Source organism: Physeter macrocephalus, unplaced genomic scaffold (assembly GCF_002837175.3).
Source record: "Physeter macrocephalus isolate SW-GA unplaced genomic scaffold, ASM283717v5 random_655, whole genome shotgun sequence".
NCBI lineage: Eukaryota > Metazoa > Chordata > Mammalia > Artiodactyla > Physeteridae > Physeter > Physeter macrocephalus.
Genome location: NW_021146018.1, coordinates 35,122 through 50,000, shown reverse-complemented (window position 1 = coordinate 50,000; position 14,879 = coordinate 35,122). Strand labels below are relative to the sequence as shown.

Genomic DNA, 14,879 nt, shown 5'->3' with positions numbered 1-14,879 from the left:
CTTTCCAGAGGCCCCTCAGAGAGTGTGGCCCTCGGGGCTCTGGGACCATCCCAGTGGAGCCACCCCCGCCCCCCTGCCCTGCGCACGTGACAGTCCGAGGTCGTGGGCCTGCTGTGCAGTGTGGACACGGGATGGGGCTGCGTCAGGGCCATTTTGTGTAAAGAATGGAGGTGCTTTCAGAAGTTTGTGAGAACGGCCTGGAGCTTGTCAGATCAAGGACAGCTTCCCAAAGTCTAAGCCTCAGAAGGAGAGCAGGGAGATGCCCGGAGTGCCTTGGCGGGGGGAGGGGTGGCGGCTGCAGAGCTCATCCCCAAAGGGGCGCTGTTCCCAGTCTTCCCGGAGGTCCCCCGTTGGGGTCCAGCCAGGGTGTGGGAGGTTGATTAATACTCTGACCTGTTAGGCCGCTGAGGGAGGAAGCAGCCCAGGCCCTGATGGTCCGTTAACGAGTATCTTGGAGAGAATGGGGAGAGCGCATCCTGGCCGGCCTCCGTCTTCTCTCCCGTGTCCTTGTGAACTCTTCCCGCTAGCCCCAGCCCCGCAGTCCCATGCACAGGTCCTGTAAGACTCAAATCAAGGCTGGCTTCATCCTTGAATGCTGCTTAGAGGAAAATTTCTGCAGCTGAATACGAGAAGATGGCTCTTTAGAGTATAAACAAGCAGCTGAGTCTTTTTAAATTTTCCTATCATGCTACAGTTTCCGACCTTGACTACCACTTGCAGAGCTTGTGCCGAGAAGAAACAGTGCATCTCCCAACTCCCCGCGCCACCCCCCCCCCCACCGTGCCCAGCAGAGTCCCGGTGACGGCAGCCCCTGGCCGGCCCGGGTCCCGGACGGAGCAGGAGGCCGTGCCAGGCTCACGGCGGGCAGTGCCCCTTTCAGGTGGCATTTCACGCCCATTGGACTTTTTTCTGCACCCTGTACTGTCCCCCGAGTAAGTGGTAATGAGCAACTTAATTTGCTGACTTCTCCAATCCCTTCTTGGTCCATGACAACAAAATTTGCTCTTTTCTCATTAGAAACACTTTTGTCAGGGTGTCTTTAATCAATGGCTTCCCCAGGGACAGTATTTTTAGAAGTTGTATTTTTCACACTCTCCCTTTACCCCTCTTGGAAAATCTCTTCCCAGGGCCTCATGAAATGGACTAATGAGATGCCGCTGGAGTCCAGGCCGGAGTTAATTGGTGCAGGTAGGAAGAAGCTGCTCACACGCGCCCTGGGCTGCATCCTGCTTCATCTGCTGTCCTTTTCTCCATCTCTTTGGTGTAGGTTGCACAGACAGCAGATGGTGTGGATGCTGACCTCTGGAAAGACGGCTTATTTAAATCCAAGGTTACCAGATACCTGTGCTTCACAAGATCATTTTCCAAAGAAAATGTAAGTCTTAGTGGTTTTCTGTTTGCTAAGTGAGCACAAGTCATTTACATTCCTGTTTGAAATCTCCTCGTTTTTTGGTTGTGGTTTATTTTCATCACTATGTTAATTTATCTGTGGTTTTAGTGAATGGGGTAGAATCAGCAGCCTGTGCTGTGTTTCATTTATTAACAGTTTTATTAACCACATACCCAAGTGTACAGTGAATTCCATTAAAACGTGTTCTCCGAAGGAGACTAGGAGATTTCTCTCACAGCTCTTGTCTGCCTGCCTTTCCTCCAAGTAACAAATCACAGGGTAGTACGGAGGTAAGTGTCTTCCAGGGGAGCTGGATTTAAAGCTGACCAACAGTTGGGAGAAAAACTAGAAGGATGCCACGCGGTCACCCCTCCCCCAGACATGGCCTTGTTGACTTTCTCCCCGAGTCTCTCTGACATATGACATTTCATTGTTTCTGCAGGTAGGTATCCACCACACAGGCAGATTTCTTTTACTGTGTTGTTTTTAATACTTAAGCCCATAAATTAGGAAATTTTAAAGACATCCACTAAAGCTCTTCCAACAAAGTATTCTAATGGGTGGCTTAGAAAAAAGAGAAGTGGCTTTCTTGAGCGTCCACCCTGTGTGAGACCTGTCCTGGGCACTCTGCAAATATGCCGCTGCTGTCCTCAGACAGGCTCTTAAAGTACTAGCTCCTTTCTGACATCGGGGAGTTTTCATGCTTGTCCAAGGCCACCTGTCTTCCCTAACTCCACATAGGGAGCAGTCAGATTTTCATTTTTAAGGTGACATTTTATTTTGGGCCTGAATGCTAAAAAAAAAAAAAAAAAAAATTGGGTGGGAAATATTTTTATTTATTTTTATAAATTTTATTATAACAGTAATACATGTTCATGATTTATAAAGAAAAAATCAGGTTCAAACATCCCCATTCAGAAGCATGGAAGGGGAAAGTCAACGGTCTTTCTCACCATCACAAACCCCACAGCCCCATGGTCCTATCACGATCCTCGTGCGTCCCTGCAGCATTTGCTGGCTGTGGACAGTCACACAGTTCTCTGGCCCACACTCTCTTCCACCAGCCATTCCTGTTGTTTGCTGCTAAGTGTTTGTTAGGAAAATGATTCCTAACGTACTCAGGGAGAACTCATTGCTTTAATTTTTTCCCACTAATGATGAGAGTAATACATGCTTGCTGTAAAGAACAGAGTTTCTGGTGGAGTAGGGGAAAGTCCTGGCAGGTGAGCCTGCGGTGGGTCTGAGCAGGTCCCTCAGGTCACGGTGCCGCCGAGGAGACCCCAGGAACAGGTCTGAAGGCCGGGTTGCCCTTCCAGATGTGGGGCTCGTGATCTTAGAGGTAGTGCCCTCTTGGCCCCATTCCTTCCCTCCCGCGTCCACATCCACATACAGTTCACTCTTGTCCCCTTTGTCCCTGGAGCTTACCTAAACCTTTTTTGAAGCTAGTCGTATTCTTAGCTTTGGTCACCTCTTTTCTGCCCACTGGGTGCCCTTTCTGCAGAAGGTCCGTGTGTTCACTGCTGCTCAGGGCTGTGAGCACCACCTCCTGAGGGCTGAGCATCTCGTTCACACCCTCACTCTGCCTGGTGGTTTCATGTGTTCACTCCTGGTCTCCACTCGGCCTCAACCTCTCCTACTGAAGAGGAGACCGTGGCCGCAGAGGACAGCTATGATCTCATTGGTCATTTTTGATTTCTGTTTTTGTTGCATTTCCTTGAAGGCCGTGGGGTGTCGGTACCCTAGGCCCAGAAGAGCCCCTGGTCCCTTGGAGTGGGGACAATGACAAATCTCAAAATGGCGGAGAGAAGCCACTGGGGCTTGTTGATTTTAGGCGTCGCGGGGAAGTGGATGATAGAAAATACACCGATTTAGTCAGCATTTGTCGAACGTTCAGGAGATGTTCCTTGAGTACCTACTGTGCATGTCTTGCTCCATGAGGGCTGGGCAGACGTGGGGAGGTGGGTGTGATGAGGGGATGTAAGATGAGGACAAGGGCAGTGGGAGAATCCTCTGCCCCTCTTCTGAGGCAGTAAGGAAATTAGGTGTGTTTTATTTTCAGAAAAAGAATGAATGGGTCCTATAGTGAGATCCAGAGGGATACAGCTGAAGGGGTGGCAGGGGCCCACTTGCCAGCCCAGGATTAGGGCAGGAATAAGGCATATTTTAATGTTACAGCTGGTCTGTCCCGGCCTTGCTGTCAGAGCCAAGACTTTGCATGACATAATTTTTTACAACTGCAAAGGAGGGATGTGGAATCTCAAAACTGGACAGATTCTTAATTAGGTGACTTGAGGCTCCCTGTGTAGGAGTTTGGGGAGACTCCTTTGGAACCTAAATTCCTTTCCCCCCATAATGCTATTAATACAGAAACCTGGCTTTGGAGTGACATTGCTTCCTGGGGAAGGATTGAGATTAATTGCACTTTTCATGCCCTGTACTTTCTGCATTACCTGTAATAATAATGTACATAGATTAGGTAGGGAGGATATTAAACAGAAGAATTTATGAACATTTGAATATTAAGTTGGTTATCTGTGGCTACCTTAAATGCAAGGTTGTCAAAAATAATTACAGTATACTAGCAAATACTGGCTACCAGAGACAATACAAATACCCTGAGTCAGTGCATATTGGGCTTTTGGCATGAATCATTTGCTCAACAAGGATTGGGAATACGTTCTTCATATTTATGAGGAGGAAATGAAAGAGAGCACGGGATGGGGGAGGGGAGAGGAACAAGCGAAATTAATGGTGTCGCAGACTTACTGTATTAAACCCGGTGCAGTGGCAGCCCCTGCACGGAGGGACCACGCTTGGGCTGCGGGAAGCTCTGACAGTGCAGGCTCCCGTTCCATATGCACAGGAGGGGCTTTTCCATGCTTTCTTTAATGGCTGCACCACTGATGTTCTGGTTTTATGATCGGCGACATCTGTAGAGTGTGGAGTGTGAGGTCGCTAAGTGGTTTGCAGTTGACTTCTGTAAAACCCAACTTGTCAAGTAGAAGACGTTTGAGAAGGATACTGATGAACACCCATCCATCTCTGGGGCAGGAAAACATACCCAGTTGTTACTTTCTCAATGAAGAAAACAGTGATGACATGGAAAAGCAACTGCCATGAAAAAAAATTATGATAGATTAGATCAGGTGATTCTGAAAGCAGCAGGTGCTTGCGAGTTGGGTTAATGGTTCAAACCCTTCCTCCACAGTCAGAGATTTATTCCGCATCCGTGAGGGTTCCGCTTTCCACTTGCTGCGCTGGTCTGTGCATTGTTTTCCCGAGACCCAGCTACCCGAAATGTAATAATATTAAATCCTCGGCAAATACCATATTTCTAGAGAAACAGTTTTGTGACCACAGTGCCGAAAAAACGCTGGTCATAGTTTACACTTGACATTTTGACCTTCATGGTTAAATCTCAAGAATTTATTTCAGGGCTTCCCCGGTGGCGCAGTGGTTGAGAATCCGCCTGCCGATGCAGGGGACACGGGTTCGTGCCCCGGTCCGGGAAGATCCCACATGCCGCGGAGCGGCTGGGCCCGTGAGCCACGGCCGCTGAGCCTGCGCGTCCGGAGCCTGTGCTCCGCAATGGGAGAGGCCACAACAGTGAGAGGCCCGCGTACCGCCAAAAAAAAAAAGAATTTATTTCATTTGTGTACTTTTGGTTTATAATACATTTATTAAATATACTTTTAATATATCTATTGATATTGTTTAGATTCATCATCCAAGCAAATCCAATTTGGTTTCTGATTCTGAGTGGCCCGCCCAGTTAAAAATGTACCGGAAAACATTAATTTATTCAGCAGATAATTATTGAGCACCTACTGTGTGCCCAGATCTATGTTAGGCTTGGATATATAGTAGTAGCAGAGATCGTTTTGGTCCTCATGGCTCTCAAGCTCTAGTGGGGAAGCAGATATTAAAGAAAAACCTCACAAATAGGTCATTATAAATTGATATGAAGGAAAATTGAGAGTGCCGAGAGAGGACATAGCGTAGAGTTTAGATGATAGGAATTCCCTGATTGGCTTTCAGGGATGGTGTTGGCACTGCGCAGGATGGGGTGGGGCGCAGAGACGGAGGGGCACACCCTTCTCTGAGCAGGACTGGAACGACGCCTGAGGAGTTGCTGTGCAGGGCAAGGTGGTGGGGTCGTCCGGGGACGCAGAACAGGTAAACTGAAGAGTGTGCTCGTGGAGACTTGTGGGGATGAGGTGCTTCTGGAAGGTGAGCATTCCAAGTGCATTGCTAGTATCCTAACAGGAGAGATTGGGGATCAGAAGGCATCATTCTTTTTTTAACTGAAGAATTTAATGAAATCTCCAAGGTGGGCCCACATATCTAAGTTGTAGGGTAGATCGCTTTAGAGCTTGTTTCCAACTCGAAATGTGGGCTGCGAGTGCCAGTGCGTTTGCAGAGAATTCTCTCTTGCAATTACAGGATGACGTGCTGTCTTCGAAGATATTTTTGCGCTGGTTACGGAAACTGCGCACCGTGGACCCCGCGCGCTACCACTAAGTAGAAGCTATAAGAGGCCCTTGCGCGTGTCATTTTAGAAGACGTGTAATATTAGGCAGCAGGGCTTTTCACTGTGTGTTAGTTCATGATTCGTGGTTCTACAGAATGTGTCTAGCCACCGGAATGTGTGTCAATATGCAGACTGGCGATCACTTAGGAGTGTGATTGGTTCTCTGTTAGGCTGAGATGCAGCTCTCCCTGTGCAGCGACCACCCCAGGAATGTGCTCTTTCTAAACCTGCTGCCCCAAGAGCTGATGCTCAGGGCTCATCTTGCTAACCAAGGCCACATCTGAGTGAGTGGCTTTGAGGTTCTGCAGATGAAACTCCTCCCCGGGGGCCACCAGAGTCCCTGTGTAACTGCTGGGGAACATTAAATGACACCTACTCTGATTAACCTGCTGTCGTAAAGCTGCACGAGTCTTGTGTTAAATATGCATTTTGAAGCCAAAATGGCACACCCACCACAGGCGTGTTCAGGTTAATCATCTGTATCTCTTTTCTTTCTTCCCAAGAGCCATTTAGGGAACGTGTTAGTGGACATGAAGCTCATCGACATCAAGGACACTCTGCCTGTCGGCTTCATCCCGATTCAGGAGACGGTGGACACACGTGAGTCACCCCTTACTACTTCTTGTCACGATGAGAATTTTCTTCCTCCAGGTATATTTTTAGGCGTTTTTATGTGCATTTTTCTTCGGAAACATTTTAGGAGGCCTTAGTGCGTGCCCCAAATAAACGCTGCTGCTTTTGACATACGCCTGACTTGGTTCTCCAAGGAGTTTTCAGTGTTCTGGGTAGCGGCATGTAAATGAGCAGAACGGTGCTCCCTGCTGAATCGGCTCACTCAGGGAGGGGACAGTGAAACCGGTTATAGTTTGTCCTTAGCCCATTCCCCGGTGCTGCTGAAGCCAAGCTTGGCATGAGACCCAGAAGCAAAAGGAAAAAACCAAAAGCATGTAGGGAACACAAGTGCAATAATATGCCCATTTTTGGCTCTTGGAGCACACAAGAAAAGTCAGAACCAGGAAGTCTGCACCTTCGAGTCCTCAGGATTCGAAATTGAGGGAAGCCTCTGATCCCTGAGCAACACAGAGTGGAAGTGAGCGGCTGACACGTCGGAAGCTTCTTCAGGATCCTGGGGCACTTCGAGGTTCTTGTCGTGCATGCCAGTTATTAAATAGAGCTGGAAACCTCTGGGTAGTGTTGAGCGTCCTCGTTTTGATGTGCTATACCTTGTTTTATTTTAAATTACTTATGACCAATGTTAGGATAGCCACAACAGTGATGCAGTAAATAAAAAACAAATACAGAGAATCCTTTCTTTATGACACGTGATCCATTTATGAAACTCTGCATTTCACTTTTTTTAAAAAAATTTATTTGTTTATTTATTTTTGGCTGCATTTGGTCTTTGTTGCTGCCCGCGGGCTTTCTCTAGTTGTGGCGAGCAGGGGCTACTCTTCGTTGTGGTGCGCAGGCTTCTCATTGCGGTGGCTTCTCTTGTTGCAGAGCTCGGGTCCTAGGCGCGCGGGCTTCAGTAGTTGTGGCGCGCGGGCTTCAGTAGTTGTGGAGCGCAGGCTCAGTAGTTGTGGCTCGCGGGCTCTAGAGTGCAGGCTCAGTAGGTGCGGCACACGGGCTTAGTTGCTCCGCGGTATGTGGGATCTTCCTGGACCAGGGCTCGAACCCCTGTCCCCTGCATTAGCAGGCGGATTCTCAACCACTGCGCCACCAGGGAGGTCCCTGCATTTCACTTTTTGTCACACATACTTTATTTTTCCATAGTTAGCCCCATTTTGGACCTACTTTTTTTTTTTTTTTTTTTTCTTTTTTACTGTTTTCTTGCAAGCATTTCTTATGGACCAGGCTTTCCATATTTACACAGACCCCACATAGCTGTTATTTTAATGAAACAAGTGGATTCCATTGTGTGGCCTACTTTTCTTAATACTCTCCTCACTTTTGGACATTGGGCTGCTTTTGTTTGTTATTGACATGTATTAGCTAATAATTGTGATAGTTGGTATTTAGTATGTCTTTACTGTATGCTGAATGCTCTACATACCTGATCTCATTTAATCTTCAGAAGACCCCTATTTGGAGATGGGTATTATTGTACCCATTTCACATATGAGAAAAATGAGGCACAGTAACTACGTAGGGATTAAAGAGCTTATCCAAGATTACACATCTAGAAGTGGGGGAATAACTAGATTACACACACAAGCGTGACTCCCCACACTTTTAACCATAGTGCCACTCTGTAAAAGCATGTGTTTAAGCACCTTTTACCAGTAGATTTTATATATTTATGTATTGGAGTTTTGGGATAACAGCTTTCTTGAGGTATAAGTCACATACCATACAATTTACCCATTTAAAGTTACAATCCGAAGGTTTTTAGTATATTCGCAGAGCTGTGCAACCCTTACCACAATCAATTTTAGAACATTTCATCACCCCAAAAGAAACTGTACCCATTAGCAATCACTCTCCATTTCTCCCTAGTCCTCACCTCCCTACCCACCTGCCAGCCCTAGGCAACCACTAATCTACTTTCCGTATCGATTTGCCTATTCTGAACATTTCATAATGAAATTGTATAATCTGTAGTCTTTTGTGTCTGGCTTCTTTCACGTAACATAATGTTTTCAAGGTGTGTTCATGTGGTAGCATGTCAGCACTTCATTCCTTTTTTTATTGCCAAGTAATATTCCATTATATGGATATACCATTTTGCTTATCCATTCAATTGATGGGTATTTGGGTTGTTTCACTTAGGGTTATTATGAATAATGCTGCTTTGAACACTGATGCTCAAACTTTTGTGTGGCCATATGTTTTCATTGCTCTTGGGTATATACCTAAGTGTGGAATTGGTAGGTCATATGGTAACTCTATATTTAACTTTTTGAGAAACTGCCAAACTGTTTCTCAAAGGAGCTGTACCCTTTTACATTCCAGCCAGCAGTGTTTGAGGGTTCCAGTTTCTCCACATCTTCAACACTTGTTATTGTCATTCTTTTTCATTCTCACCATCTTAGCTGGTGTGCAGTGGTCTCTCATTGTGGTTTTGATTTGTGTTTCCCTTATGGCTAATGATGTTGAACATTTTTTTATACGCTTATTAGCCATTTGTTTATTTTCTCTGGAGAAATGGCTGTTCTAATTCTTTGCCCATTTAAAATTGGGTTTCCTTTTTATGATTGAGTTGTAAAAATGTTTTAATATATTCTCGATATGTCCTTTATCAGTTATATGACTTGCAAAAATTTTCTCCCATTCTGTGGGTTTTCATTTCACTTTTTTTTCTTTTTTTAAATAGAGGTATAGTTGATGTACAGTTATTCCATTTTCTTGATGTTGTCCTTTGAAACACAAAAGTTTTTTATTTTGGTGGCGTTCCATTTATCTATTTTTTTTTTTCCTTTGTTGCTCATGCTGTTGGAATCCTACCCAAGAAACCATTGCCAGATCCAAGGTCACCAAGATTTATGCCTGTGTTTTCTTCTAAGAGTTTTATAGTTTCAGCTCTTTCATTTATGTCTTTGATGCATTTTGAGTTAAAGTTTGTGAATGGTGCAAGATAGGGGTTCAGATTCGTTCTTTTTTAAAAAAAATTTTTATTGAAGTATAGTTGATTTAAACAAATGTATTCTTTTGCATGTGAGTATCCAGTTGTTCCAGCACCATTTGTTGAAAAGACTGTTCTTTCCCCCATTGAATTGTCTCAGCATCCTTGTTGAATACCAATTGACTGTAAGCATGAAGGTTTGTTTCTGGTCTCCGAGTTCTCTTCCATTGATCTATATATGTCTTTCCTTATGCCAGAACCACACAGTCTTGGTTACTGGAGCTTTGTAGCAGGTGTTGAAACCGAGTAGCGTGAGTCCTCCAACTTTGTTCTTCTTTGTCAGGATGATTTTGGCTCTTCTGGGTCCCTCAAATTTCCCTATGACTTCTAACATTAGTCAGTTTCTGCAAAGAAGCCAGCTGGGATTTTGATAGGAATGGTGTTGAATCTGTAGATCAGTTCGAACACTGTATAGATTTTGAACGATTTCCTTGTGATACGTTTACAAGTACTTGAGGCTGCTGGGTCATATGTCCTCTACGGCCTGCTCCCAACCTTCCTCTACAGTAGAGGTCCCCAGGCTTTTTGGCACCAGGGACCGGTTTCGTGGAGGACAGTTTTTGTCGGGGGGAGGGAAGGACGGTTCAGGCGGCAACGCGAGTGATGGGCAGCGGCAGATGAAGCTTCGCTCGCCCGCCCGCCGCTCACCTCCTGCGGTGCGGCCCGGTTCCTGACAGGCCGCGGACCCGTACCGGTCTGTGTCCCGGGAGTTCAGGACCCCTGCCCTGCAACGTACTTCTTACCTTCAAGCACCCCATGCTTTACCCAGACCGAGCCACGTACTGGGCCCTCTTCATGCTCCTTTCTTTTCTGACTCCATGTATTGGCATCGTTGTTTTCCCTGCCCGAATGCCCCTCCCTCAACTCTGCACATCCACACCCCATGTCTTTCAAGGGTGAGCTCAAGACTGCGTGAAACAGCCTCTGATCCCTAGATGTGGGTCTGAAGCAAGCTCTCTCTCCTCTCCCCAGTCAGCCGCAATGGATGTGTGTCTGCCGTAGGCACTGCAGGCTGTGGGATATGAAGATGAGCCTAGGAAAAGAACGCACAAGGAGCTTAGTCTAGCGGGTGGCTCTAAGCAGTTGGAGGCCAGGGTCCCCATCTGCCTTCTTTACTGCTTTTCACCTGCCTGGCACGGCACACACGTGTTGAAGGGAGGGAGGAGAGTAAGCAAATGTGAGTAACAGTGGTGGGAAGCCAAAGGGAGTGGTCGATTCTGCTTCTGAGTTCCCATCTTTACCTCTGTTAGGGCAGACTGCACCAGGCATAACGGGAAGAACTCGGGCTCTGGAGTCAAACTCGCCTAATATTGAGTCTGGCTCTGCCGCTTGCAAATGAGGGACCCTGGGCAAATGACTTCAGCCTCCTGGGCCTCAGTTTCCTCAGATGGGGGGGCGGATATTTACCTGTTTTCTTCATGTCTTTGCTACTTACTTTCTTTGAGGGCAAGATCCGTGTTTAATTCATCTTTGAATCACCTGAGGTACCTGCCATACACAGTGCCTTGATCAGAGGATGGGCTCACTAAAGATAAGCTTTATTATCCTCTGTTGCCAGATTAACTTCCAGGAATACCAATTCGTGTTGCCACTAATGATACCGGCTTGTACCTGTTTCCCACCGGCCTGCCAGCATAGGCTTTACATTTTTTATTTAGTTTTACTATCTAATTTTATTTAATTTTCACTTATTATTTATTAGCAAAACTGAATATTTTCACAAGTGTTTGCTTGCTACTTTTGCTTATTCTTATATGAATGGTCTCTTTAAGAACTAAAATTGCCTTGTAGACTTTTTGTATTAATTTCCTGCTTTTCCCCTGTGTTTTTCTTAGTTTTAAAATTTGCATTGTCGTTCCTTTTTGACAACTAAGTGGCTGAAAATGTCTTTATATTGATATACTATAGAGCCAAGGGAGTTCTCATTCTGCATTTTCCTCTCAATTTGTTGAACCAGTTGGGCAAGGAGGCCCAGGGCCAAGTCCTGGTCTAGCTGCCGTGGGGCCCCAGTGATCCTGGGAAGTCCCCCCACCATGACTGGGGGTGCACTGGTTGCTGCCCCAGGGACATTCCGAGGTCGGGTCCTGGCACCTCCAACAAGTGTCTTATCACACAAGGAAGGGTGAGTTTAGGGTCGCCTATTCATTTAGGGTCATGCGGTCATTCCTGGAGCCTTTACCCAGGGACAGGTGAGCTCAAGCTGACCAGATAAACGTGTGGTCAGCTCTGTGATGTTTGAGAGCATTTAGGGTCCTGATTTCATAAAATCAGCCAGAAAGATGATACTCCTGTAATTAATTTAAAATGCGGTTTGTTACAATCTGTATAGCACTTAAAAACTGGAAGACTGTTTGTTTTAGTAAAGTGCTGTGTCCTTTCTCTGTGTTCATTAGCATGACTGAACACATTTCTGTGGACTCTGTATGTTTGCTTAAAATCAGCCCTGTTTAAGCATGTGTAATTAGTGGCTCCATCTCTGACCCCGAGTTTGCTGTAGATGGAAGAATGGAGCAAAGAGCAGCTGGCAAAGCAAGTACATAAAATACCTGCATCTTAGTTTACTTTGAAGAAAGGTCTCTCCTCCTTCATACTTTCAAAGGTCAGATCTTATCAGCTCATAGTTTTTGAAGCTACAGGGTTGCTGTGGACAGTTTACCCCCAGTTACCACCCCTGCCTTCTTGGATACAATATTTGGGGTCTGGGTTCAGTATCCAGTAGTATTACTCATAGCTGGTAGATCTGATCTAGCCCTCAGTTTCCTCACTAGGAAAAGAACCCACAAAGTTTCTGAGTTTCCATCTGGTTCCCCCAGAATATCAGCACCTGATTCTAATCTCCCCTTGGTAAAATCAAGACCAGCAGCAGGGCTGCACTTCCCTCTTTATCCTGCTCCCTGATTTAAATGTGCTTACTTCCTGCCACAGAACTGAAAGGTCTTGAAAATCAGTGCCAAACACTGACACGAATTGTGTGCCAGAGGCTTACAGTAATACGGTAAGAACATCCATGGCTGTTCTTTACTGAGCACTTACTGTGTGCCAGGCACTGGGCTAAGGGAAGCATGTGTGTCATCACATTTCATCCACCCAGTGTCCCTATGGCCTCAGGTTGCATTAACTCCCTTTTACCGACAAGTCACTTGCCTAAGATTATGGTGCTGGATAACGGTGGAGTTGGAATTTCAACCCAGATCTATCCGACTCATGTACTGAATGGCTGCAGTTGATTGAAAGTCATGTTTAAAAACCACAAATGAACGAACAAAAAACACGTGGGTGGTTGTTCACCTTTGGCAGTTGCTGGGGTACCAACTCATCACTCTAAGACTTGATAAATAAAAGAATCACATATTTATCGCTCCTTTCCTGTAACAAAGCATGTTTCAGGGAGACCAGGTAGTTGAAAAATAAGATGTGTGTTTTTTTTTTTTTTTTGCGGTACGCGGGCCTCTCACTGCTGTGGCCTCTCCCGTTGCGGAGCACAGGCTCCGGACGCGCAGCCTCAGCGGCCACGGCTCACGGGCCCAGCCGCTCCGCGGCATGTGGGATCTTCCCGGACCGGGGCACGAAGCCGCGTCCCCTGCATCGGCAGGCGGATTCTCAACCACTGTGCCACCAGGGAAGCCCAATAAGATGTTTTTTATATAGAAAAATTCCAGCTACTAAATGCAGAAGGAATGTCAGTTAGAAAATCACTAGGTTGGCGACTTTGATGAGGTTATGAGTCCAGGCAGCAGTCATCAGGGGATGAGAAAACCTCATGAGCATGGTTGCGGGGGACTTTATAACTGAGGTGCCAACAGCAGGGGAACCTACCGAGGGTGGCCCGGCTGAGCTCCAGGCCGCGTGTGTGACACGGTCGGATGTACGTTGCACCACCTGTGAAGCGCTCCTGCCTAATCGGAATCGAACCGAGCCTTTCACTCTGCCGGTTTACAGGACGCACAGGGGGTGACCTGAGTTCTCCATCCTGTCCGTGCCCTGGAGATAAAGGGAAGGTGGAGAGGTTGCCACAGAACGAAAGAGGCCTAACAACCAAATGCAGCGCACAGACAGTGTTTGGGTCTTTCTTGGTCCAGACAAACCAACAGTTAAATGACACTTTTCAGATAATGGAGAAAACTTTTTTTTTTTTTTTTTTTTGCCGTACGCGGGCCTCTCTGTTGTGGCCTCTCCCGTTGCGGAGCGCAGATTCCGGACGCACAGGCTCAGCGGCCATGGCTCACGGGCCCAGCCGCTCCGCGGCGTGTCCCCTGCATCGGCAGGCGGACTCTCAACCACTGTGCCACCAGGGAAGCCCGAGAAAACTTGAGTATAGACGCTTGGATGATATTAAGGAATCATTGTTCATTTTGTTAGGAATGATAACGGTCATGGTAAAAAGTAATAATAATTTTTTTAAAAAGCCTGCCATGGATGCCTACTGAGATATTGGTGGGTGACATGACATGGTGCTGGGGAGTCATTCTAAATCTCCAGCAAAGCTGAAGGGGGTGGGGGAAGGAGATGAAACCAGGTCTCCCATCGTTGGCAGTGTTAAAACCGGATGATGGGAACATGTGGATTCATCTTACTGTTCTCTCTGTTTGGGGGAATGTTTGAAAATTTCTGTAATAAAACGTGAAAAACGACTTCCCTGGTGGTCCAGCGGTTGAGACTCCGCGCTTCCAACTGCAGGGGGCGCGGGTTAGATCCCTGGTTCGGGAAACTAAGATCCCACATGCCATGTGGCGTGGCCAAAAAGTAAAAATTTAAAATATAAATAAATTAAAAAAATTTTTTTTAAGTGAAAAAGAAAAAAGACCATGTAGTGAAATGTGTTGACACTCAGGGTGTCCGTGTGTTTGTATCTGATGGCTGGAGCAGCGAGCAGGTTGTAGTCGTGGGTTTATTCCAGGATGCTCCTTGCAGAGGTGTGTGCGCCCTGTGGGCCCCTTCTCGGCAGGGGTTGTCGGGGGTCACACCCCGAATGCAGAACAGGATGACTGGGCCTGTCCACTGCAGCCCTGCGTCCAGCCCTTCTTTCGGGCGACTTGGATGGCTGGTCACTTCCACCGCCGGGAAGGGCACGTGACAGGAGACGTGGTGTTGAAAACGGAGACGTGGGCACCTCTGGAAGACTCATCCCTTTTCTTGTCCTTTCCTTCAGAGGAAGTGGCTTTTAGGAAGAAGAGGCTGTGCATTAAATTCATCCCACGGGATTCAACCGAAGCTGCCATTTGTGACATTCGGATCATGGGCCGGACCAAGCAGGCCCCTCCTCAGTACACGTTCATTGGGTAAGTCTCAACAACCCCAGTCTCATCGCTGCTGTCTGCCGAGAGGGCTCAGGTCAC

The 14,879-nt window shown here is 46.8% G+C and overlaps 1 protein-coding gene across 1 annotated transcript in view; it reads left to right on the top strand.

The window, feature by feature from the left end:
- The first annotated feature begins 1,277 nt into the window (after positions 1-1,277).
- The window catches only part of LOC102986753 (multivesicular body subunit 12B), a 44,100-nt gene continuing 30,498 nt past the window's right edge, over positions 1,278-14,879 (top strand). Inside the window, exons 1-3 of the mRNA XM_028486207.2 lie at positions 1,278-1,375; positions 6,425-6,521; positions 14,693-14,822. Of these exons, the coding sequence (XP_028342008.1) occupies positions 6,452-6,521; positions 14,693-14,822 (200 nt within the window). The 5' untranslated portion in view covers positions 1,278-1,375; positions 6,425-6,451. The remainder of the gene's footprint in view (positions 1,376-6,424; positions 6,522-14,692; positions 14,823-14,879) is intronic.